We start from the raw sequence: 27,074 nt of genomic DNA, 5'->3' as shown, positions 1-27,074 counted from the left end.
CCTCATGTGTAAAACTGTTTGTTCAGTTGGAGTTGATTAGAACTACAGTAACACGAAAGGAAATAATGTATAGTATATCACAGTTAATCTTTGTTTTTTATTTATGGGATCTTTGAAATTTGGAAACAGACTATATTTAGATTCAGATCCTAGCCCAGTCACTTTACTAATTTTGTGACCTTAGGTAAGTAATTTTTAACCCTTCTGTGGCTCATTTTCCCTCCCCTTAAGAAAAAGGAGATGATAGTAATATTATTGCAGTGGATTGCTTTGAGGATTATATGAGATCATGTGTGTAAATTTCTTGACAAGTATCTGATATACAGTGATTGTTCAATAAATGACAGATATTATTTTTATTTCTAAAAGTAGATATTCCAAATTAATTTTAATTGCAAATAATACAATTTGATGGTATTGCTACCTAAACAAAACAATCCCAGAGCAATTACTCTGGCACTGAAAAAAGAAACCCTTTGTAATTATAGTTTTGAGTCAGCTGTTGGGTTGATTTCTCAGTTCTCATTTATCTCTTCTGATCTCAGAAGGCTTTTTACAAATATATATCTATTTCTTTTGTGATATAGAATGATATGAGCCTCAAATACAATGCAACAGCATTCATGTGTCTTCCATAGTCAGATGATTGGCACATAATCAGATGAGTGAGTGTTTCTTTAAATCATCTCATTATTGTGAATTATATGACATGTTTTCATTTGGTTTTCCTTCTGATTTAAAAACCTTTCAGATCTCTAGTGGAAGAGGAAGACCAGCACATGAAATTGTCCCTTGGAAGCAGTGAAATGGGCCTCTCTTCCCATTTGCAGTCTTCCAAGGCTGGAACCACACGCATCTTTACCAGCAATACCCACAGTTCTGTGGTGTTACAGGTAAGTTCACTGTCCCTTTTACATTATTTACATAGCTTCAGAAACCATCCAGGGTTTTTTTGGTGTGGGATGTCACTAGTGGGAGACGTTGTGCCTGTGTGTGGACAAGGGGTTTATGGGAACCCTGTATACTTTTGCTGTGATCTTAAAACTGCTCTTATATTTTTTAATTTGTAAAAGTTATCTTATTTTATTTATTGGCTGTCCTGGGATATGGCATGTGGGATCTTAGTTCCCTGACCAGGGATCAAACCCACACCACTCTCACATTGGAAGGGTGGAATTTTGACTGCTAGACCACCAGGGAAGTCTAAAACTGCTCTTAAAAAATAAAGTTTACTAATTAAAAAAAAAAGTAAACAAACAGAGGAGAAACCTTGAGGGGGGAAATTACATGCCTTCCTGATGTTAAAAGATATTCTGACTCCATTGTTTATTTCGTTTGTGTAAGAGAGATTTTGCTCTCATGCTACTTTCTTACAGAATGTTGTATCTGACAACGTTGGCTTTTCATTTTGTCTTAGGAAGGGTAAATATCACAAAGCCCCCACATTAAATTTTCTAGTTCCTCACTCACAACCTATTTTCCCATCACCTTTATCATAGTTCTCGAGATTGTCTTTATTTGGTGTCTCAGCTCACATTAACAATTGTGGATATAGGAGAAGGGTTGAGGGCTTCTGGAGGCAAACACACTGATACATGCAAGAAGTGATAACTAACATCAAAGGAAAGAACAGAAAAACAATAGAAAGCCCAAAGAACACCAAAAAGTGTGATATGGAGCTGTTTTACATAGGGATAAGCAGTCCAAGTACTTCTGAGTACTGTGGACACTCCCTGACCTCTGTGGGTGTTGCTGACTTAGGGAATGTAGTATAATGCTCGATGTCCATAAATTTCTTTTAGATATAGTTAAATTATATCAATCTTCTCAGCTTACTAAGGTAAGGAAAATAAATTCTTCGAAATATACTTGTAAAAGAAATCTCCCCAGATGAATTTCATGCATATCATTGGTCAAGAACCGTTATGGTCAAGCAGTATATAGTATAGTACATAGCTTAATGAGAGAAAGAGGCTTGTAGTTGCTATGTGGCCAATTAATATCTCTGGGATTCATTTTTCTTATCTCGAAAATATGACTCTTGGGAAGCAGATTTCTAAATTTTCTTCAAGTTCCCATCTGTGATTCATTGAAATCTCATTTCCCCCGTGTTTCAGTTTCTAGTGGGAGCTGGATTTTATGGTTCCTCATTCATCAACAGAAATGAGAGGGCCAGGAAGGAAAAAAGCTTCCCATCTCCAGGAATCTTAGGTTCTCCGTAAATGGTTTAACTGTTGGTTTTACAAGAGTATGCGGGAGGAGAATGAGGAGTCAAACAGGAAAAACATGAATGGAAGAGGTTTTTTGTTACATTAAAGTACTTTCTCTAAAGAAAGAGAGACTCACCCCCTCCACTATACTTCTGCCCTATCCATGACCACAGTCATGGATTAAAGCCCATTTTTGTGGTCCTGCTAATTTTAAAAATTTACTTTATATCAAATAATGAAAGCCACTCTAGTATAGTCAAAAAGATTTAGAACAGTAGTCCTCAGATCTTATTCCGTATCAGAATTACAAGGAGGAGGGCTTCTTAAACTGAGTATTGTGCCCCACCCCAGAGTTTTTGAATCAAAAACTCTCGAGGTGGGACCCAGCAATGTGCATTTCTAACAAGTTCCTAGGTGATGTTTTAAGTATGCTGAAGGAAGAGAATGCTGAAATATTAGAATCATAAGAATGCTTACACTTGGCTGTGTCAGGTTTTAGTTCGGCCTTTGTTGGTCTAGGCTGGTGGTGGGAATGGAAATGTGAGAGTAACCCGAGAGTTTGTTCTTTCTTCAACTGATTTTTCCTTTTTTTTTTTTTATTAAGTTTTTTATTTTTTTAATTTTAAAATCTTTAATTCTTACATGTGTTCCCAAACATGAACCCCCCTCCCACCTCCCTCCCCATAACATCTCTGTGGGTCCATGTTATGTTTTTTGTGGTAGTGTAATGGTACTATTCCATATTGCTATTGAAAAACATTGTACACTGTCCTTAAAAGTCTATTAAAAATTGTGTTCTCACTGAGATTTTTAAGTCCAAGTACTAGCAGGGACTGGCTTGTGTTTTTTGTTTTTTTTTTTTTTTGTATCTAATCTTAGGTGTGTGGTTGTCAAGGGAACAAGCTAGAGAAGTGTTTAATGGGTAAATGTTATCATTGTTTTAAAATTAGTAATCACACAAGCTCCAGCTTCAAAAGGCATTGAAAGTAGCTGTCAGGGGAATAGATCTGTGGGGAGAAACTATTTAAAGAAGTCTCACTCTGAAGGATACCCCAGTGCACAACTATAGTGGCAAGGACATGAGTTTAGGCTAAAAGTAGAATCTGAGTTTTACCACTTACAGCTAGTTATGTGACTTTGGGAAAGTCTTTGTCCTCTCTGGGCCAGTTTCCTTATCTGTAATGTAGGTAGTAGATGTGAAGATTAAATGCAACAATTTATGGAACAGTAAGGTGCATAATAAATATCCATTTATTTCCCTTCCATTTGAACCAAACAGAGAAGGTGTCAGAGGAAATGTCATTGATTAGAAGTAATGGGTGTGCCAAATAAGGTGCCCATCTGGTTGGCTTGATCTGCTCTAGCAGATTATTTGTCTCCAGTAAATAGGCTCCATGAAACAAGGCTGTTGAAGAAAGTGCCTGGAAAAAATTTAGATACCTAATACACTTGGATTCCTGGAATCTTGAATAAATCCCAGGAGAATTCATGATTCTCATTTGTGTTAGCAATGCAAAATACTTGTACTCAAGTAAGAACCAGGGTTTGCTTCAGTAGTAATTGATGAAATCAAGGATTATTTCACTTCCCTCACTCCTTTACTACTGCTACAACTGTGGTACTTTCTCATGGAAAATTTGCATCCTTTGGCTTCATGCTATTATCTCAGGTTGTTAACATCTTTTAAACCCCATCCTATGGTGATTCATCAAATCATACCCTTCCTAACACCTTCACTTTTAAAAATAACAGCTTTAGGGAGATATCATTCACCTATCATAAAATTCATCCCTTTCAAGTGTATGATTCAATTGGGTTTTAGCGTATTCGCAAGGTTTGGCAAATATCACCACAGTCCATTGTAGAACATTATTATCTGTATTATCACCTTGTATCCATTAGCTGTCATTCCCCATCTACTCATAATCTCTTTTTTAACCTGTGACAATCATTAGTCTACTGTATATCTCTATAGTTTTGCCTATTCAGAATATTTCACGTAAATAGAATTATATACTATGTAGTCTTTTGTGACTGGTTTCTTTTACTTAGCATGGTGTTTTCAAGGTTCCTCCACACTGTAGCATGCATCAGTGCTTCTTTCCTTTTTACAACTAAATAATATTCCATTCCATGAATATACCACTTTTATAAAAATTCACTCATCCATTTATGGACATTTGGGTTGTTTCCACTTTGGGGCTATTGTGAATAATTATGCTATGAACATTCATGTATGAGTGTCTGCATGAACATGTTTTCATTTATCTTTTGTATATACCTAAGAGTGGAATTGCTGGGTGATATATCATTCTATGATTAATCTTTTGAACAACTGCCAGAGTGTTTTCTCAAGTGGCTGTGTTTTAAATTCCTTTTGGCATAGTATAAGGATCCCAATTTTCTCATGTTTTTGCCAACATGTGTTAGCTGTCTTTTTTTATTATAGCCATACTAGAAGGTGTGAAGTGATATCTTATGATTTTGATTTGCGTTTTCCCGAGTGCTAATGATATTGAGCATCTTTTCACTTTTGTACTGGCCACTTGTATATCACCTATGGAGAACTGTCTCTTCAGGTCAATTCTCCATTTGTTAGTTGAGTTATTTATCTTTTTATTATTCAGTGGTAGGAGTTCTTTATATATCCTAGATACAAATCTCCTAGCAGATATATGATTTGCAAATATTTTCTCCTAGCACCTTCAGTTTTGTGGTTCCTTGTTGGTCTTCCATAACTACTCTGCCAATCTTCAGTTCTTTATCCATTCGACTATGTAATCTTTGCTACTGCTTTACCTTAGTAGAGTTAATGGGACAGATAGACAAGGCAAATTTCTGGAAGACTTCTGATTTTTCATTGTTCTCTAAACATACGTTATTCTTTCACACTTAAGTGTCTTTGCACTCATCCCTTCTCCCTGGAATACCTTAAGTACTTAACATTTTTTGGTCTGGTAAACCCTTATTTATTCATAATAATCCACCTTAAATGGTTAATTGTAAAACTGGAATTCCAGTTTTGGGCTGAACTCACATTATGCCCACTACAGTTATATAGTGGGTAATCCTGCAGAGTGAACCATCTGAAAACAGTTTCTCCCCATGGATCTGTTCTTTTTCTTTTTTTTTTTTTTTTTGATCTGTTCTTTTGATGGCTAATTTCAATGCCATTTAAAGCTGGAATTTGTGTAACCTAGGCAGAGTTAGTAGCTCCTTCTTTTACCCTTTTACCCCTTCAGTATCACCTACTAGTGAGATCCACAAGATCTAGAATCTAGTTTGTTTTTTCTGTCTGCCTATGATCTAGTACAGGGCACAGGGTAAATGCTTAATAAATGTCAACAAATTATAAGTATTGTTATTTATTATTAATATTATTATCATCATTGGAAGAGAATACATATAAAGGCCCTAGCCCAGTACCTGACACAGAGGAAGTACTCAATGTTTTTATTGCTCTTATTGATATTGCTATGGAATAAATGAATTTGGATAACACTTATAAATCACTTTCATATATACTTGCCTCATTAATACTTGAAGCAATTTTGTCAGGTAGAAAAGGCAAGAATTATTATCCCTATTTTATAGATTGGGAAACTGAAGCTCAGGGAGGTTACAAAGCTTGCCCAAATTCACTTACCCACTAAGAGACAAAAACTAGGACTTGAACACCGGCTTTCTAAATGTAAACTTGTATTTTTTTCTAATCTTACTCTAAGCTCTGTTCTGTTTTTAAATATAATGTCTTTAAATATTATTTTCATGCAATATAAGTATAAAGCATGTATTAAAGGTTAAAAGATAATTTGTCATGAATGATACTGTAAAGATTTTGCTCTTAGTAGAAATCACAGAATTACACAGAGTATCTTCATGCCTGCCTGCCCTTCTTCCTCTCTGTCAAACTAGGAATTGGGGGTGCGACCAGAGAGAAAAAGTCAGTATCATTTTGGAAATACCCCTGTTAGGACAAGGAGGCCATAACTAAAGTACCATGTTTCAGCTAGTGGAGTGGCAGTGTATAGTAATTGTAGAATAGTTATCTAGGTGGAAACAAATCATTTTTTGATTGTTGACTATGCTTACTCAAGCCTATCAAGCTTGAAAATGCCTCTGTCATCCAGATGTCTAGGCTGCTAATTAATATTTATTCATAATAAGATTGGTGCCTATCAGATTGCTCTCCTCCATTTTATCTATTTATTTTCTCATCCAGCTTTAGTTGCAAAGTCACTGAAAGATTTGATTGTATCATCTCAAGTTATTATCTATGTAATAAAATGCTGAAGAAATGGGTTTTCTAAAGAACTTAAATTAACTTGTGCTGTTTTCCAGTGGACTAACTTAATGAAATACTTCAGTTCAGTTCAGTTCAGTTCAGTTCAGTCTCAGTCGTGTCTGACTCTTTGCTACCCCATGAATTGCAGCACGCCAGGACTCCCTGTCCATCACCAACTCCCGGAGTTCACTCAAACTCACGTCCATCGAGTCAGTGATGCCATCCAGCCATCTCATCCTCTGTCGTCCCCTTCTCCTCCTGCCCCTAATCCCTCCCAGCATCAGGGTTTTTTCCAATGAGTCAACTCTTCGCATGAGGTGGCCAAAGTACTGGAGTTTCAGCTTTAGCATCATTGCATCCAAAGAACACCCAGGACTGATCTCCTTTAGAATGGACTAGTTGGATCTCCTTGCAGTCCAAGGGACTCTCAAGAGTCTTCTCCAACACCACAGTTCAAAAGCATCAATTCTTCAGCGCTCAGCTTTCTTCACAGTCCAACTCTCACATCCATACATAACTACTGGAAAATCTATAGCCTTGACTAGACAGACCTTTGTTGGCAAAGTAATGTCTCTGCTTTTGAATATGCTGTCTAGGTTGGTCATAACTTTTCTTCCAAGGAGTAAGTGTCTTTTAATTTCATGGCTGCAGTCACCATCTGCAGTGATTTTGGAGCCCAAGAAAATAAAGTCTGCCACTGTTTCCACTGTTTCCCCATCTATTTCCCATGAAGTGATGGGACCGGATGCCATGATCTTCGTTTTCTGAATGTTGAGCTTTAAGCCAACTTTTTCACTCTCCTCTTTCACTTTCATCAAGAGGCTTTTTAGTTCCTCTTCCCTTTCTGCCATAAGGGTGGTGTCATCTGCATATGTGAGGTTATTGATATTTCTCCTGGCAATCTTGATGAAATACTTACCCTAAAGTAAAAGTTTGGGTTGCTGGTCATGTCATGTTAATGAACTGTACCTTATTTAAAAGTTTTATGATCATAAGATAATCTTTAAAATATATTATTAACATAAGATAGACATAATGATTTTAGAATAAGTTATATTTTATAAAAGAAGCATTTAAATAATTCAGATTGTTGAAGTTTTTATTAAAATGATGCTTTTTATTTCTTTAAATTTCCTGAATGTCAACTAGAATATAGAAAAATGAGTATATAGTTTTTCTTAGGGATAGTTTTTCAGGTACTCAGGTTAGGGTACAATGGGTTATCTTGATACTTCCAATTAAGTGTATATATATAGTACATAAGTTGGATGAAAGTCTACCACCTTTCTTTTCAGACCACTTTAGTGTATTATTACCTTGAGTTTTCAAATGAGTTTCTTTGTTGTTTGTTATTTACCATGTTTTAAGTGATAGAGAGAACTAGCACATACCAACTGAGAGTTAAATATGCTCAAGTACATAATTTCAATTTCTGATTGTTTGCTGCTAGGATATAAAAATACTGTTTGTTACTGATTATTCATCTTCTATTTTGAGACCTTGAAAAACTGACTTAATACTTCTAGAAGCTTTTTTTGTGGATTCTGTAGGATTTTCTACATAGATAACTATTTTGCCTGTAAATATAGTTTTTTTCTTCCTTTCCAGTCTAATGCCTCTTACTTCTTTTACTTGCCTTATTGTACTGGGTAGAAACTCCAGAAAAATATTGAATAGAAGTGGTTAGAGTATATGTTATTGCTTTGTCCTAACAGTAGGGAGGCATGCAGTCATTTTTTCACCATTAAGTGTTATGTTAGGTATCAGTTCAGTTCAGTTCAGTTCAGTCGCTCAGTCGTGTCCAACTCTTTGCGACCCCATGAATCGCAGCACGTCAGGCCTCCCTGTTCATCACCATCTCCCGGAGTTCACTCAGACTCATGTCCATCGAGTCCGTGATGCCATCCACCCATCTCATCCTCGGTCGTCCCCTTCTCCTCCTGCCCCCAATCCCTCCCAGCATCAGAGTCTTTTCCAATGAGTCAACTCTTCGCATGAGGTGGCAAAAGTACTGGAGTTTCAGCTTCAACATCATTCCTTCCAAAGAAATCCCAGGGTTGATCTCCTTCAGAATGGACTGGTTGGATCTCCTTGCAGTCCAAGGGACCCTCAAGAGTCTTCTCCAACACCACAGTTCAAAAGCATCAATTCTTCAGCGCTCAGCCTTCTTCACAGTCCAACTCTCACATCCATACATGACCACAGGAAAAACCATAGTCTTGACTAGACGGACCTTAGTCGGCAAAGTAATGTCTTTGCTTTTGAATATGCTATCTAGGTTGGTCATAACTTTTCTTCCAAGGAGTAAGCGTCTTTTAATTTCATGGCTGCAGTCACCATCTGCAGTGATTTGGGAGCCCCCCAAAATAAAGTCTGCCACTGCTTCCACTGTTTCCCCATCTATTTCCCATGAAGTGATGGGACCGGATGCCATGATCTTCGTTTTCTGAATGTTGAGCTTTAAGCCAACTTTTTCGCTCTCCTCTTTCACTTTCATCAAGAGGTTTTTTAGCTCCTCTTCACTTTCTGCCATATATATATATATGGCTACTCAGTTTATCTGAGTACTTAGAGAAATAATGAAAACTAAGGCTAAACAGTTGAGTTGAGGCCAGATTAATCTTTAAAGTTTTATATAATGATATAATGCAGTGATAGAAAGCCATTAGCAGTTTTTAAACTGCAAGCAGTGTTATACAATGAGAACAAAGTTTAATTAATCTGTTCCTTTCTGTCCTCTGAATGAAATGAATAACGTCTCACAGAAACATGACTGTGGTGTTGCTTTGATCAAATATATTGCATTTACTTAAAGAGTGGAGTAAACGTACTCCTCAACCTTCTCTTCTTTTAGTTCCTTAATCTTTGTTCATAAAACATATTTAATGTTAATAATTTGTATTGCTCTTCTCAGGATGCGTTTCCTTTTTATTCCCCTTCCTTTTCCAAATTATACTGATCAAAGCTAGATAGACTATGCTAGTAAGTTATTTCCAATGCAGAATTTAGTGTAGAGATTTGGTTATCAGATTATTTTTTTAATACCTGAGAGTATCAATCTAGCTTTTTTCCCATGGTAGCATTATATTTAATTTGAAAGCTGTTGACATTCAAGCAACTTTTTGTATACATTATTTGTAACTTATCAGGTTTCTATAGTATAGCTGTATAATATCAGCACATACCCTCCTCTGTTTTAATGTGACCATTTAAAAATTTATCAAACTCATTTAAAAATGTCAGTCCTTTAGGGTATGTACCTCCCTCTGTTTAATAGTATTTGAAGTTTTGATACATTAGGTAAATTTACTACAGAGAAGAAATATATATATATATATTTATATATTTATATTCTGATTTTTTAAATTTCTTTTTAACTTGGACTATAATTGCTTTACAATGTTGTGTTAGTTTCTACTGTACAACGAAGTGAATCAGTTATATGTATACAGATATCCTCCTACCTTAAGCCTCCCTCCTATCATCCCACACCTCTGAGTCATCACAGAGCCCGAAGTTGAGCTCCTCATGCTATATAGTAGCTTCCCACTAGCTATCTGTTTTACACATGGTAGTGCATATATGTCAGTGCAACTATTTCAGTTCATCCCACCCTTTCCTCTCCACCCACAGCATGTCCACAAGTCCAGGAAAAACCTTTTTTTTTTTTAAAGAACCTTTTTTTTATGCTTATTTTTTCCCCAAAAGAATGTGAAGAAGATATTTTAAAAAAGAATATATAAGGATGTTTATAGAAAAGGGAAAGGGGAATAGAGAACAGGCTACGATGCCCTCATAAATAGAACCCAAGGCCCAGAAAAAATAGGAAAAGAGAAAACTAAAGGATTAAGTTAGAAGTTGAGTTTAAAGCAGTAGAAATAGTTTAAAGACACTCTGAAAGACTAATTGGAAATTTTGAGCAATTTTGTATAAAACAGACCTGTATCTGTGTATCATGGACTACTAGCATGTGGAAATAGGCAAAAAATGTTTATAGAATTCTGGCTAGAGGAATAAATACAGATTTGGTGGGAGAAAATGATTTTATAATAAAAGGACAGATTTTAAGTATGCAAGATATTTTCATAAATCTATATGAGTGAAAGTAAAAGTAGATATATAAAAGGCAGATGAGAATTGTGAAAGAGAATGATCACCCCTTCTTTCAAGTGTATATTCTTCACAAGATTAGAGTATAAAAGTTGTTTAGAGAAATGACTGTGTACTTCTATACAACAAAGTGTGTTGTAGAGGAACTTTAGTCTTTTTCTCTTTAGACGAAACTGGGATAATACAGATAACAACATGAAAACAAGATATTTAAATCTGTATGAAAACAGTCTGAATTGACAGATCTTATTTGGATGAGATAGCAATAATCAGGAATAAAGTTAGCAAATATGGAATTGGATAGGGGGACTATTTGTGCATCTGAAAATAAAGGTTATGAGATATATACAGTGGGAAACTACATGCAGTGAAAACAAATGCAAAAACCTCTCAAAACCAATTTGCCAAAGGTAGATAAGTTAAACTTAGAATAGAAAATACTCAGAATGTGATAAAAGTGGTCTAGGAGCCTCAGCTTCCTTTCTTTCGTGCTGCCAGATTATACTAAGAATAGTTAGAGGGTCTTTTTTAAGAGTGCAAAAGGAAGCAAAATGATCACATTTGTGAAGAGGGTAAAAGCACCTAGGGTCTTAGTTGAACTGTCCAGATTTTGAGGATTGAGTGCAAATCTCAGTAAGCAGTTTTGATGGAATATGGACCAAATGAGAAATGATGCAGGTAATAGTAAAGGAAACATTAGCCATGCCTTTTTTCAAAGGGGAAAAAAAGAACAATAAATAGCAGGAAAGGGACTTTCCTGGTGATCCAGTGGCAAAGACTCCAAGCTCCCAGTGCAGGGGACCTGGGTTTGATCCTAGATTGGGGAACTAAGATCCCACATGGCACAACAAAGAGTTCCCATGCCCCAACAAAGACGGAAGATCCTATATGCTGCAATGAAGTCTTGGCACAGTCAAATAAATAAATATATTTTTTACAGTAGTAGGAAAAAAACCTACTGACATTACTCAATTCCCAGTATAAAATATTTGTGGGAATATTTTAAAGGCAGGAGGGCCAGCAAATGAGCCAAGAAGGTTTTTGGATTTTGAGGTGGGGAAGAAAATAACTGATTAGATACAATCTTTGCTTTTGACTGAATAAGCCATGATTGCCTTTCAAAGATATTATCTACATACATCTTAGAGAAGAAAATTCAAAAGTTATTTCCTGAATAAAAATAAAGGTGACATACTGTACGTAGTCTCACCTAATAGACATCTTCACATCTCTCTTTTTTGACATTGCCCAAGGTATGGTAAATCTTCTAAGATAAAACCATATGTTTTAACTTACAAGTAGTTGTTAAAACTTTCAAGGTATATATTCTTCAAACAAGCGATTCCATTTCTAAAAATATCTCCCACAGATCTACTCATAAGTAAGTATAGGTACAAGGCAGTTTATTGCAGTATTGCTTGTAATAGCAAAAGTTGAGAGATATTTGAGTCTCTCAAGTGAGGAATGGATGAGTAATTGTGGTTGGCCTCACACCCAACACCCCAAGAAACACCTGGGGTACAGGCAAATTGGGCCTTGGAAAACAGAATGAAGCAGGGCAAAGGCTAATAGAGTTTGCCAAGAGAACGCACTGGTCATAGCAAACACCCTCTTCCAACAACACAAGAGAAGACTCTACACACGGACATCACCAGATGATCAACACCGAAATCAGATTGATTATATTCTTTGCAGCCAAAGATGGAGAAGCTCTATAGAGTCAGCAAAAACAAGACCGGGAGCAGACTGTGGCTCAGATCATGAACTCCTTATTGCCAAATTCAGACTGAAACTGAAGAAAGTAGGGAAAACCGCTAGACCATTCAGGTATGACCTAAATCAATTCCCTTATGATTATACAGTGGAAGTGAGAAATAGATTTAAGGGCCTAGATCTGGTAGACATTCTGGCTATGCCTGAAGAACTATGGACAGAGGTTCGTGACATTGTACACGAGACAGGGATCAAGATCATCCCCGTGGAAAAGAAATGCAAAAAAGCAAAATGGCTGTCTGAGGAGGCCTTACACATAGCTGTGAAAAGAAGAGAGGCGAAAAGCAAAGGAGAAAAGGAAAGATATAAGCATCTGAATGCAGAGTTCCAAAGAATATCAAGGAAAGATAAGAAAGCTTTCCTCAGCGATCAATGCAAAGAAATAGAGGAAAACAACAGATTGGGAAAGACTAGAGATCTCTTCAAGAAAATTAGAGATACCAAGGGAACATTTCATGCAAAGCTGGGCTCGATAAAGGACAGAAATGGTATGGACCTAACAGAAGCAGAAGATATTAAGAAGAGGTGGCAAGAATACACAGAAGAACTGTACAAAAAAGAGCTTTATGACCCAGATAATCATGATGGTGTGATCACTCACCTAGAGCCAGACATCCTGGAATGTCAAGTCAAGTGGGCCTCAGAAAGCATCACTACAAACAAAGCTAGTGGAGGTGATGGAATTCCAGTGGAGCTATTTCAAATCCTGAAAGATGATGCTGTGAAAGTGCTGCACTCAATATGACAGCAAATTTGGAAAACTCAGCAGTGGCCACAGGACTGGAAAAGGTCAGTTTCCATTCCAATTCCAAAGAAAGGCAATGCCAAAGAATGCTCAAACTACCGCACAATTGCACTCATCTCACATGCTAGTAAAGTAATGCTCAAAATTCTCCAAGCCAGGCTTCAGCAATATGTGAACCGTGAACTTCCCGATGTTGAAGCTCGTTTTAGAAAAAGTAGAGGAACAGAGATAAAATTGCCAACATCTGCTGGATCATGGAAAAAGCAAGAGAGTTCCAGAAAAACATCTATTTCTGCTTTATTGACTATGCCAAAGCCTTTGACTGTGTGGATCACAATACACTGTGGAAAATTCTGAAAGAGATGGGAATCCCAGACCACCTGACCTGCCTCTTGAGAAATCTGTATGCAGGTCAGGAAGCAACAGTTAGAACTGGACATGGAACAACAGACTGGTTCCAAATCGGAAAAGGAGTATGTCAAGTCTGTATGTTGTCACCCTGCTTATTTAACTTCTATGCAGAGTACATCATGAGAAACGCTTCACTGGAGGAAGCACAAGCTGGAATCAAGATTGCCGGGAGAAATATCAATAACCTCAGATATGCAAATGACACCACTCTTTTGGCAGAAAGGGAAGAGGAACTAAAAAGCCTCTTGATGAAAGTGAAAGAGGAGAGTGAAAAAGTTGGCTTAAAGCTCAGAAAACGAAGATCATGGCATCGGTCCCATCACTTCATGGGAAATAGATGGGGAAACAGTGGAAGCAGTGTCAGACTTTATTTTTTTGGGCTCCAAAATCCCTGCAGATGGTGATTGCAGCCATGAAATTAAAATACATTTACTCCTTGGAAGGAAAGTGATGACCAACCTAGACAGCATGTTCAAAAGCAGAGATATTACTTTGCCAACAAAGGTCTGTCTAGTCAAGGCTATGGTTTTTCCAGTAGTCATGTATGGATGTGAGAGTTGGACTGTGAAGAAAGCTGAGCACTGAAGAACTGATGCTTTTGAACTGTGGTGTTGGAGAAGACTCTTGAGAGTCCCTTGGAGTGCAAGGAGATCCAACCAGTCCATTCTAAAGGAGATCAGTCCTGGGTGTTCTTTGGATGCAATGATGCTAAAGCTGAAACTCCAGTACTTTGGCCACCTCATGTGAAGAGGTGACTCATTGGAAAAGACCCTGATGCTGGGAGGGATTGGGGGTAGTATTAGAAGGGGACAACAGAGGATGAGATGGCTGGATGGCATCACTGACTCGATGGACTTGAGTTTGAGTGAACTCCGGGAGTCGGTGATGGACAGGGAGTCCTGGCGTGCTGCAATTCATGGGTTTGCAAAGAGTCAGACACAACTCAGTGACTGAACTGAACTGAACCACAACCCATGAAATTCTGTGCATCCACTATAAAGAATAGATTTGTGTGTTTTGAGACACAGAGCTTCCCATGTTATGTGCTCAGGTGAATTGTTAAAATGTATAACAGTACATATAGTATCCTACTCTTAAAAATCCTATATGTGTACAAGCAAAAGGTAGATTATGTATATGTGTAGAAAGAGATCTGGAAGTACATAAACTAAACTGTTATCAATAGTTACTCTTAGTAAGTAGAAGAGGTGGACTTTTTGTTTTCAGTTTATGTCCTTCTGTATTTTTATCACAAGCATATATTTAAATTTTTGAAATCTGAAATTTATCTGAAGGAGAAAAAAGCCAAGCCCTTGGAAGCCAAACTTTTCATCCTAAACCCTAATTCAGTTCCTGTTCTCTCATCTTAACCTTTATAGTTTACCACCAGTGAGTACTATAGGTACAATTCATTTTATTATTGAGATTAGGTTCACAAATAAAGTTCTTGGTTTCTAGTTAGCTTGTTATAAAATTCAGGTTCTACATGTTGATTTTTTTTAAAATACCAAGTGATGGCATCTGGGTAAAGTCTGCCTTGTTTGTTCAAGCATTCACTGAATATTTGTGAAGTGCCCATGGTTTGCACTGGGGAATTCAGATATCCTAGTCTTCTACCTGATGGTTCGCTCCTCTTCAGTTGCAGCCCCAGTGGTTGCGTTCAGGACTTACCAGTGCTCATATGCTCATTTATGTTTAAAAGCCGATCCACTTAAACTTAATTGCAATTTACACACTATATGTGAATTTTCAAAGAGCCACTTTTTACTTTCTGCATGTAAACATTTCTCTAAAATGGACATCTGTTTTTAACCTCTACTTTTCTAAATAACAGGGATGGGAGATGATTTAGCAATGGAAAATATTGAGCCGGCATTGGGGGAGAATGTTTGCATTTACAATGGAAAAGGGGTATTTGTGAAAGAGTTGATATTTGTGAGCAAAAACATATGTCAATCACTGTTAAAGAGCGAAAAATATGATACATAATCCTGTTCCAAAGTATATGTATAATGTATAAATATTTTTAGAATTAAAATATTTATCTCTCTCTCCAGAGAGAAAGTGGCTGGATCATATTATCTCTTTGAAGTTCTAGTTCTGTAGATTCAACCATTTTCTTTAGAAAGCCATTTAAAAATTATGATGAGAAGATGTTTAGACTAAGATTTATATTATACATATGTGCAGGATCGATATTTCTGAAACTGCATTCTTCAGTATGCTGTGCCTTCTGCTTCTTAAATCCGTGAATCACAACTTTAAATAAAAGTTTTATGTGGGGGTCATTAAAATATGAAGGGGATAGAATAATTCTACTGTTAGTTTTTGTTATATTATTTGAAAGTAATTTGTATGAATATCTTCATGATTTTTTATAAGTATCTTCATGATTCTTTATGATTTTTTACATTTCCATTGTTGAAACTACAGACTCCGTCTTGAAAAATTTTCATTTTGAGCTTCATTGTTAAATTGTATATTATCTTCTTTTTATGCATTTCACCAGCCTATTATAATCTTAACAGTGTTTCATTTTTCCCAGAGTAGACCAAGGAAACAGCTGCCTGCTTATCATTGGTTGGGCTCTTCAAGGGAATGGATGGTGGAGCTAATCAACAGGCATTCTTATCAGCAGAACACTGTCCCTCCTCTGAACTGTGGGTGTCAGCCTATTAATTCTCCACTAAACTTTAAGCATTTGGGGACAATTGTGTCTCACGTTGGAGCTCCCTGGGTACTTTTTTCCAGAGATAATTAAATTTCAGACTTGAAAGATAATTGATCAAGCAGGAGCAAGTATATCAAATACTGAATATAAGGATGTCTAACACAGTTCCTTGTTTTGTAAGAGGTGGAATAATCTAGTTGGCAGAAAGCAATTCCTATTTTGCAGTTAGCACAGATGCTCTGAACCTTTCTTTTTCAAACAACAAAAATAAGCAAGTGAAAACCAAGAATAAAAGAACTATATATTATAGAATATATATTATTATGGAAAGGAATTGTAGTGTAGCACCCTAATTCTGCACATGGGAAAATGAAAGTGTACATGATAGTTTTTTTCAGAATAATAAAAGCCAATGATTGTAAAAATAAGTGAACATATTGTCACATATCAAGTAAGCTGTTCAGTTTTTTTTCTTCTGAGTCATTATTCTACTGGCTTTATTAGTATATCAAGAGAATTTTAACGCACAGAAACTTGTGTTCCCATTTTACCTTGACGAGTGGCTCATCTCATGTTCTTCTTGTAGGGATTTGACCAGCTCCGACTTGAAGGATTGCTCTGTGACGTGACCCTGATGCCGGGGGACACAGATGATGCCTTTCCTGTGCACAGAGTCATGATGGCCTCTGCTAGTGATTACTTCAAGGCTATGTTCACAGGTAGCTTGCCTTCTAAACTCTACCTCCATATTAAAACAATAAGAAAAATAAGTGTTTAAATCTTTTCATTGCTAGAGGAAGATTCAGTGCTTTTGTTCCATTGTCTTTACAAGAAGAGTTTTAAAGGAATAGACACCCAGTATGTGTGTTTGTGGGTGGTGCTTTTTTAACTTGGAAAATGGATATACCTTTTTTATACCTCTGTCTACCTTTATTTCATAGCTTTGCTTTTCCAGACACATATCTGAATGGGCCATCAGAGACTAATACAATGTCACTAGTACAATCTCTAATCCATCAAAAGATGTGAAGTGCCAGGAGAACATTTTGGAGGCACTTGCATCATATATCACCTCCATTAGTATAGAGATATTCCTTTTTAAGTACTCTCTTTTAACTGTAAAATATGCAGAAGCTTGACTTGGATACGAATGCTTACACAGAATAAAATTTTCCCTGATTTTATTGCATCTAATTAGCAACAGAAGTGAGTTTGACCTTAATTAAATTATCCACCTTCATTTAATTGAGTGTCTTTTCATTTAAGGTGGGATGAAAGAACAAGATTTAATGTGCATTAAGCTTCATGGCGTGAGCAAAGTCGGTTTAAGGAAAATTATTGACTTCATTTACACTGCAAAGCTTTCTCTTAATATGGACAACCTTCAAGACACACTGGAAGCTGCCAGTTTTCTACAGATTCTGCCGGTTTTGGACTTCTGCAAAGTATTTCTCATATCTGGGGTAAGACATTTTCAAATCAAATCTTTTCCTGTGATGGATAGTATTGTGGCCTGAAACTACCTGGCCTTTAGAGAGAGGTGTCATCTAGTGTATGGTTTGGAAGCAGGTTCAGGAGAAAACAGTGCAGGTGCATTTTCACAAAATAGAACCATTTGAAAAAAGCCTTCTGTGTCATCCAGTGACATTAGACAGTAATAGGGTTTGATAGCAATAAAATCCTTAGCATGTTTGATAATGTTATATATTTTAATCCAGTTTTATTCCGCTTAATGATTTTATACAAGCAGGTTTTTTAAATGGAGTTCTGTGGGAAAGTCATCTGAGGTTCTAGAAGTCTTTTAAGATACACTCGTCATTTTTTTTCTTCCTTTAAATATGGGACCTAGATCTTGAGAAGAACTAGCACCTATGTGTAAATCTTCTTGATTCCATGGCAACACATCACCTGCTAAGTCATTTACAGCATATTCTAATAGATAACAGAGGACACATACAACCACCAGTCACTGAACTACTTATAGTCACCCACTTCCTTTGGACAGTGCCTCATTTTAGTTGAGACCCTTAAACTAATAGCACTTAATACTTACATTTATAAACTCTTAACATTTATTTACACTTATCTTAGCAACATGTGGTTGTCCTGAGGCAAACTAGGTACAGTGTCATGATTTCCTTGAAACTAACCAGTAACTACAGACACTGTTGACCTAGTACCCATTGTCTATTATTCAAGTTCAGTACTTGTCACTTGAGATACTGGTTGTGATCAGTTCATTAGTTTGAATGAAAAGAACCAAACTGGGTAAAGCATGATTTATGAAGTTATAAAAATATGCATTTCTCAAAATAACAATATTAGAAAATAAGTTTGTTCTGGATGAGTCTATTTAAAGCACATTTATTTCAAGATGATATCATAGCAAATTTGTAATACTTGACAAATTTCCTGTAATTAGAATGTTGGTTCCTTAACTTCCTTGAAGCATTTATTATAGCTGTATGTTTTTACCCTTTTGAAAATGTCTTTATTTTTATAAACACTTAATATTGTCTTAAAGATTATAATCTTCATTTCAAGTATCTCTGCAGAGATACTAAAGCCCATTTCTAAAGGAGAAGAGACATGTCCCTGACAAAGCTTACTTGTAGTATAGTTTACTCTCATTTTAAAACATTCTTGCCTATGAGCTTTTTCTTAGTACCATACTATTTCTTATCTTTCATCTTGTTTGCTTAGGATATGTCTATGTGATTTTACATTGGAAATCTTCCTTCTCAGAATCCATGGTAATTTTTTGAGAAAAGTTGGTGGATTATTAGTTTACAAATTATATAAAATCTAACTTTTCCTTTATCCTTCTTTCATGCATTCCGTATCTTAGTTAAATATTTAGGCTTTACTCTATTACTCTTTCCTTCTCAGCAATCAAGTAAATCAGGGAAAACAGTAGCCCTGGGTGCCTTTCCTATTTATAAGAACTGAAAGTGTCAGGGTAATATAAATATTTTTCAAAGGTAAATATGTTTTCCATTTTCCCACAGGCTCAGTTATTATAAATAATTTAAAAATATAACAGTCTTGTAACCGTGTACTTAACCCAACTGTATTGAGGAAATAGATTTGTGTTCTTAATGATATAGTCTGATTATAGTTTATATAATCAAAACACTTCCTGGGTTTGAATTTCTGGAAAGAAAAATTAGCTTTGAACACAATTCTTTTCTATCTGTTCTTAACCACTTGTGTGGATGAAGAGGAACAGTGGTATACAGAAGATGAATCAGCATATCATCCACAAGACCTTTATATGTTAATTTTGAATGATAATGTTAAATACGGTAATAATTGGCATATACACACTACTATATATAAAATAAATAAGTAATAAGAACCTACTGTCTAGCACAGGGAACTCTACTCAATACTTTGTAATAACTGATATGGGAATAGAATCTAAAACAGTAGATATATGTATATGTATAACTGATTCACTTTGCTGTACAGCAGAAAGTAACACAACATTGTAAATCAGCTGTACTGCAATAAAGTTAAAAAAATAAATGAACAATTCTGTATTGCTAAAAATACCCTCAAACCCCAAATACAGTGATAAAGCCACATTTGCCTTTGGTGGGTTAGACATCCATTCTCTGTAAGGGAGCATCACGCTCAGTAGAACAAGAACCCTGCACTCTGACCTTTGCCTTTTTTGCAGCAATACTTTTCTTTTAGGGTTGTAACTAGTATTAGGGCCTATAAGACCTATAGACCCTAATTTTGTTCTTGCTATGCTATTTTCTTGGTAGTTATAGAAAAAGAGGTCTCTGAAAAGAAAACAGAAGGATGACAGTGAAGGATATAACGCAGAGTTGGTAAAATTTTCTGTAAAACTAAAAATATTATCATTTATCATGGACATAATAAAAAATTACCTTGTTTCGTTACATACCTACAAAAATTACATTAGCTTTTGTCCTTATGACATTGCATAACTACAGCATGCTAAATTCCATGTGGCCATCCCCTGATTTAAAAACAAGTTGTAGTCAAATTTTTTATCATTTGTTTGCTGTTTGGAAATTGTACCATCTAGCATTTTCCCCACAGTATTACTGTTATGGAGGATTATAGGCTAGCCCATAAAACCCAATTTAATGTCAGGTTACTGAAATAGAACAATTTGTAATTGAACTGGAAAAAATTGAAATTTAAGTTTACAGTTATACAGAGTAAACAGAGCAGGATGAAGGTGAGCAAGAAATCATTTTCTTTTTACATAAAAGCATATCTAATCAGAGAATGAAACTTCTCTGTGCTTTAGACTCGGTGTACTTTCTTTAAACTCATTTTTTTAAGTTTATTTTTTTTTCTTGATACAGGTCTATCATTGGTTCCACCTGTACATTTATTGTTACTGATTGGGTTGGGGAGCTCACAATGAAATGTACAGAAATGTATTGAGGTGACTGGGGTCATGAAGAGTGGGAGACAGTGGAAAACAAGAGAGGCACATTTGTTGGAGACCAAAGGAGTTCTCTAAGGGAACAATGAAGGGAATCAGAGGAAGTTATTGGAAAAGACAGCTTCTTTTGCTATTATGTGACCATAGCAGCAGCAAGGATGTTTTTTTGAGGAATGTTCTTTTTGGGAAAGAATGTTCTTTTTGATGCAAAGATTTCCTGTATAGTACATGCGTTTGACATTCTTTCTTTCATAAAGACTGGATTTACCCATTAAGCTTAATTAACATGTCTTTCCAGGTAATGTTTTTGCTTTGGGGGAGGCTCAATGCAAATTAGAGAAAATATTTTATGAGTAATTTTAAAATGAATCAAAACTGTCTCTCCCCATTAAACCAGTCTTGTTTTTCTTCTTGTCAAGGCTGATACTCAGCAAGTAGTACCCAGATACCAGTTGTTTATGGTTGAGTATCTGTTCTGATTAGTTGGTACTCAAATATTCTAAATATCATCCCTGCATATAACTTTAATCAGCCCATTCTTGCCCATCTGGGATTCTGTAGGGAAAGAAGAGTCTCAGCCTGGGCCTAAACCAACTCATCCCCCCAAAGACCATTATGATAACTAATGCATCCACCAGGGCAAGTGCATTCAAAGTGCAAAGGAATAAGAAAATAGGATTACCTAAGCTGGACACACCCTCAAAACTCACCTCAAATGGTGTTAATCATCTGAAGAGAAACAAGACTGGGAGAGAAAGGTTTTCATTTTCTTATCATCCCTTTGTTCTTCTTACCAAAAGGCCCCTTTCTTGTGTCCTGTGGTATTCTCACCTGTGGAAGGAAGCTTGGGAGAAGATACCTGTTATGTCCTGTATCCCTCAAAGTAGCTTGTTTGACTACTTCTCAGTCTTTTTCTGTGAACGTGCTTTCTCTCTTTGCGTTGGTTGTACTTGAGGTCAAGGTGTCATTTTAATAAACTAGATAGCACCAAGGAGAATTTGGTACATTGAATGTCTGAAGAGCGCCACCTCCCCCCCGCCGCCCCAATTTACCAGTGAATTTCTTAGTGTTTGCTCTTCCCTTGAGAGGACCAAAAGCAGATAGTCATTTGCTTTTTTATTTTCCTAAATGGAAATTTATTTGTATAAGGCACTGAACTTGAACAACATAACATCACAGATTACTGATGAAACCTGTCATTAAAATATCAAATTATGTTAATCACAGCATTAGGTACATCAGGTGTGATTCAAACAACTTAATATTGCAGCAATGAGTACCAGTATGTTAATGAAAATTGAAAATCATGATGCTTAGAACTGCCTTTAGGATGACCATGAAGGTTCTACTGTAACCAGTAGAATGATTTATAAATTATATCAAGGAAACTTAAATGTGTACTTGATTGTTTTTTAAAATAATGCTGTTGGTTCTCATAAGAAGTTGAGAAATTTTGTCCTTTTTTGCTTCTCTATCCTTTAAAACTCTAATATAATTACCTGGCTTAACTTCTGTAATGACTCTTCTTTGGAATTTTGGCCAGGGTATATATTCAGATGAAATTAGAGTTCTTTCTGCTTATGAGGTATTTTAAAATAAGCTTTAAATTAATATTTTACATTTTTCAAATGTATTCTGTACCTGAATTGCATTATATATTATGTTACTGCACATATTCATTATTTTGTAATGTCTAAGGTTAAATGTTTGGGACTATGCTAGCTGAAGCACTTTTAAAAATCATGACTGAGAATGGATTACAATGAGCTATAATTGAATAATCCTGTATTTTTCCAAAACTTGTTTACTGTAATTCCATCATTTTTGATCTGCTTATATTAACTGTTATTCTACACTGTGCTTCTACAGTCCCTATAGTCTACAATTAACTTTTTAGCTTTGATTGCATGCACTTCATAATTAATTTCCTGTTACATGTTTTCTTATCTGAGTCTCATTTTAAAATTAATAAGACTGTAGTAATCTGCTGTGTTAATTCAGCAGATATTCTATTTTTAGTTGTATTTATCATCACATCTTTAATTTTTGAATTGCTGATAATCATGGCATTTAACCTTTTTTATATACCCACAGTGTGGTAGCTATGGTACATGAGCTATAGAAAATACTTAGTCCTTCTATCAAGAAGATGACTATTCAGAAGGTTGTGAAATACCATTCTCTGGTGATCTTTTTTTAAAGGAAAGAGTAGGCAGCTAGCTATATTAGCTAGGCAATCTGTCAAGGTTTTCCCAGTCCTGAGAATCTATATATCTGATATATAGAAGGGATTTTCAAAATGCCCTTAAATACAATGTAGTTTTTTTTTTATCCTGTTGTTTTAAAAACTGTTTCCTTATTGAATGATACTGAAGAAGGAAAAGAAGAAGGAACTGAATATCTTGATCCCAGTTCTGAATTACACAGATTGGTTTCTAATCTTTAATCTCGGTTTATATTCCAGTTCCAGTTCAGTTACTCAGTCGTGTCCGACTCTTTGCAACCCCATGAATCGCAGCACTCCAGGCCTCCCTGTCCATCACCAACTCCTGGAGTTTACTCAAACTCATGTCCACCGAGTCGGTGATGCCATCCAGCCATCTCATCCTCTGTCATCCCCTTCTCCTCCTGCCCCCAATCAGGGGGGCATCAGGGTCTTTTCCAGTGAGTCAACTCTTCGCATGAGGTGGCCGAAGTATTGGAGTTTCAGCTTTAGCATCAGTCCTTCCTTTATATATGCTATAAATTTAAAATTAATTTTGGTGACTAACAGCGAATGCTATTATTTTGCCCATATAAAATATAGTCTTTATTGTTTTAATTTTTTTATTTGTAATCAATCATATCAGTGATGAAAGGAATCTTCATACTCAGGAAATACATTTGTGCTTTCATCGTTGTTTGCTTATCCATATTAGCAAACATCTTCAAAAATGAAAATTACTCTTGCTTTGGGGAAGGACTATGTCTTACCCCATAAAGTAGGTCTATTACCCCAAACAGGAATACCTTCCACCTGGGGTGATTTGGGCAATGAGGTATTAATTGTAACTTTATTTATGCAACTTTAAAATTGTGTCAGACACCAACCTGCCACCCCTAAAAGTGTATTTAAGTGTACTTTTTATTAACCAAGTTATCGAATAGTATTAAACTGTGTGTTTGAAAAGGGCCATAAGTTATTTATTTTTCCTAGTCCTCCTGTGCTACAATTTATTTTAGGTATTTTTAAATACATAGGTATCAAGTATAACAACAATTTTAAATTGTTGATGATTTTTGTGCAGCAAATCTTCCTAAAAGAGTTCAAATTCTTCTTGAGTAATAATTTATGAAAATAGCAACATGTGTGTGTATGTGTTGGCCTTCAAACTTTCAGTGGTATGTCATAACTGGGCTGTGACTTTATGCAGAGGAGTCATGCTTTTCATCTCATTTCAGCTTTTCAATAACAAGATGATAGAAGGATTCGCCAATTTTCTCTTAACCATCTGCCAGTCGGTTAACAATACAATGGCACCCGTGAGCTTTATGTGACATTTGTGAACACACACCCTGACAAAATTAAGCAAAAAAAATCCTGAGTCCTTTGCCTGTGACTTGTCTCTGTGTTTGTACATACACACACACACATACAATCACAAAGAGATTTGTATGGCAGTCTTGTTTTTGTGATTTATGCTTTACATATTTGCTGATTTGATTTTCCTACTTTTCACTTTTCACTAATTAGCCCTTAGAACATTGAAAAGACTTCCTGCCAAAGATGGGCCCCTCCATAGCTTCTCTCCTTTTCATGACTTATGCTTTTGCTGTATTTTGCTCTGTGCTGGGGAGATCTGAGGGGCTAATGTGGACTCCAGGCAGAGCTGGGGTATGCCGAGAGTAAGAGAGTCGCTAAGGAAAAGTGTGGTGTAGCCATCAGCAAACTTACTGGAAACTAAACTACATGAATAACTTGATGCAAAATCACCCATTCCATTCCCCAAGAAAGTGATTCCTTTGTTTCTATTTCTACATAAAGAATATAGAAAATAAATTCACCCTAGGAATAATGGCCCTATTAAATTATCTTCACTATAAGCAATAACTTTTGAAGGAATCAAAATGAATGATAGTGATGAATGATGCCTGTTGATATGAAAGAAATTTAGGGATCAGGTACTAGAGCTTTTCTGTTTGTGGATCTGCTAGCTGAGTTGCTTTTAAGAATCATGACTGAAAAGTGAATTGAGATGATTCATTATAGAATGGCTTTCTATTTTTGCAGAACTTCCATCTGGCCAGAACTTTCTTAGTATTTGCAGGGTAATGGTGAGGACACATTTTTGAAGAAAGAAAATAATTATGTTGGCCATAGTCAAGTTATACCATTGTTTCTTAGAGTAACTTTCCATCTACTGACTCTGAACAAGCATTTTCTTTTAGTCTCCTTTCTATTGGATTAGGTAAGGGTAGTTTGTGAATTCTCTTTAAATAGTTAATATATGGAGAAAAGAATCTTAATTTTCATCTATATGGACAGTAAAAAGCATATTTCCTCTTATTCTAGAGCAGGTATTTATATATCCAGGTATGAGTGCCATGAAAGTAGTTGGGTTTTAATTATTATTCTTTTTTGGATTGGCTTAATAGGTCACTTTAGACAATTGTGTCGAAGTTGGGCGGATTGCCAACACCTACAATCTGACAGAAGTGGATAAATATGTTAACAGTTTCGTGCTGAAGAATTTTCCTGCATTGCTGAGCACCGGGGAGTTCTTGAAACTCCCTTTTGAACGTCTTGCCTTCGTGCTTTCCAGTAATAGCCTTAAGCATTGCACTGAACTTGAGCTCTTTAAGGCTACCTGTCGCTGGCTACGCCTGGAAGAGCCTCGGATGGACTTTGCTGCAAAGTTAATGAAGAACATACGATTTCCACTAATGACACCGCAGGAGCTCATTAATTACGTGCAAACCGTGGATTTCATGAGAACTGACAATACGTGTGTGAATCTCCTTTTGGAAGCCAGCAATTACCAAATGATGCCATATATGCAGCCAGTGATGCAGTCAGACAGGACTGCCATTCGGTCTGACACCACTCATTTGGTTACGCTAGGAGGAGTGCTGAGGCAGCAGCTGGTTGTCAGCAAGGAATTGCGCATGTATGATGAAAAGGCCCATGAGTGGAAGTCCTTAGCCCCCATGGATGCCCCAAGGTACCAGCATGGCATTGCCGTCATTGGAAATTTCCTCTACGTCGTTGGAGGACAGAGCAATTATGACACAAAAGGAAAAACGGCAGTTGATACAGTCTTCAGATTTGATCCACGATACAATAAGTGGATGCAAGTTGCATCTCTAAATGAAAAACGCACCTTCTTCCACCTCAGTGCCCTCAAAGGATACCTGTATGCAGTTGGTGGACGAAATGCAGCTGGTGAACTGCGTAAGTGTGTATATGTCTATTAAGCACAAAGGCTGATTTCTTTACCCCCAGATTCTAGTCAGATCATAAAATAAGCAGTTTTATAACATCCAAGACCAACAAATGTAGCCATAATTTTATTTTAAACTGTTTTTCTTAGAAAATGTCAGAGACTATCTGAGCCTATATTGTTGGCCACACTACAAATATATCAATATGTGGCAGAATATTTTACTGGTGCAATATCATGGTTTTCATCATAAAGGTTTTACTGAAAAGCATATTCTGCTAATTTAAATTCTAATGGAATCTTGGACAGAACTTTGACATGTTTCCTCATTTTCCATTTTTCAAAGCCCACAGAATATTTCAGTGAACAGGTTAAAATCCTTCCTTACAGAGCACTGACTTCTATAGTTGGTCCTTTTATGTAATCTGTTACCTATCCTAGGCCACACAGTAAGATGATTTTCTTTATCTACTAAATGTTTAAAGTTCAATATTATCCAGACTTTATTTACCATGAGTATTATATATAACTATTAGTCTCAAAACTCATGTAAACTGAGCTGGTAAACTTGATTATTTGATGGTCCCTTCTTGGTCTTCCTAATGTAAAATCAGCCACTGATCTTAGATCAATAACAGAGACCAATACTTTGGCTATGTAAATTAACACTAATTTTGTTACTTTAGATAAAATTGGAATAAGGTAGCCGTCCAAAAAGAAGTCAGGAAGATCTCATTTTTTATCAGGTTTTACATATCTGTCATTACCATCATTGTTTGGTCTTTTTTTCACCCATCTTCCTTTATTCTCTGTTCTAAATAGAGTCCTTGGAGTTGACCAGTATTCTAGGCTCCATATGCCTGGGGAAGTTTAAGATATTGGCATTGGCTCTGGATAAATTCAGAGTAATTTTCAGAATCTTTTTCTTCAGTATTCTAAAAAGTAGAAGGTGGTCTCAGTTCAGTTCAGTCGCTCAGTCATGTCCAACTCTTTGCGACCCCATGAATCACAGCACGCCAG

At 36.2% G+C, this 27,074-nt stretch overlaps 1 protein-coding gene across 2 annotated transcripts in view; it reads left to right on the top strand.

The window, feature by feature from the left end:
• The window catches only part of KLHL13 (kelch like family member 13), a 200,525-nt gene that overhangs the window by 160,668 nt on the left and 12,783 nt on the right, over nucleotides 1-27,074 (top strand). For both annotated transcript variants that reach the window (XM_052663078.1, XM_052663077.1), the window contains exons 3-6: nucleotides 752-893; nucleotides 16,792-16,924; nucleotides 17,472-17,668; nucleotides 25,270-26,065. In XM_052663078.1, the coding sequence (XP_052519038.1) occupies nucleotides 752-893; nucleotides 16,792-16,924; nucleotides 17,472-17,668; nucleotides 25,270-26,065 (1,268 nt within the window). The remainder of the gene's footprint in view (nucleotides 1-751; nucleotides 894-16,791; nucleotides 16,925-17,471; nucleotides 17,669-25,269; nucleotides 26,066-27,074) is intronic.

Source organism: Budorcas taxicolor, chromosome X (assembly GCF_023091745.1).
Source record: "Budorcas taxicolor isolate Tak-1 chromosome X, Takin1.1, whole genome shotgun sequence".
NCBI classification, from domain to species: Eukaryota; Metazoa; Chordata; class Mammalia; order Artiodactyla; family Bovidae; genus Budorcas; species Budorcas taxicolor.
Note: the sequence above shows the minus strand (reverse complement) of the source record. Positions and strands in the feature narration are given on the sequence as shown.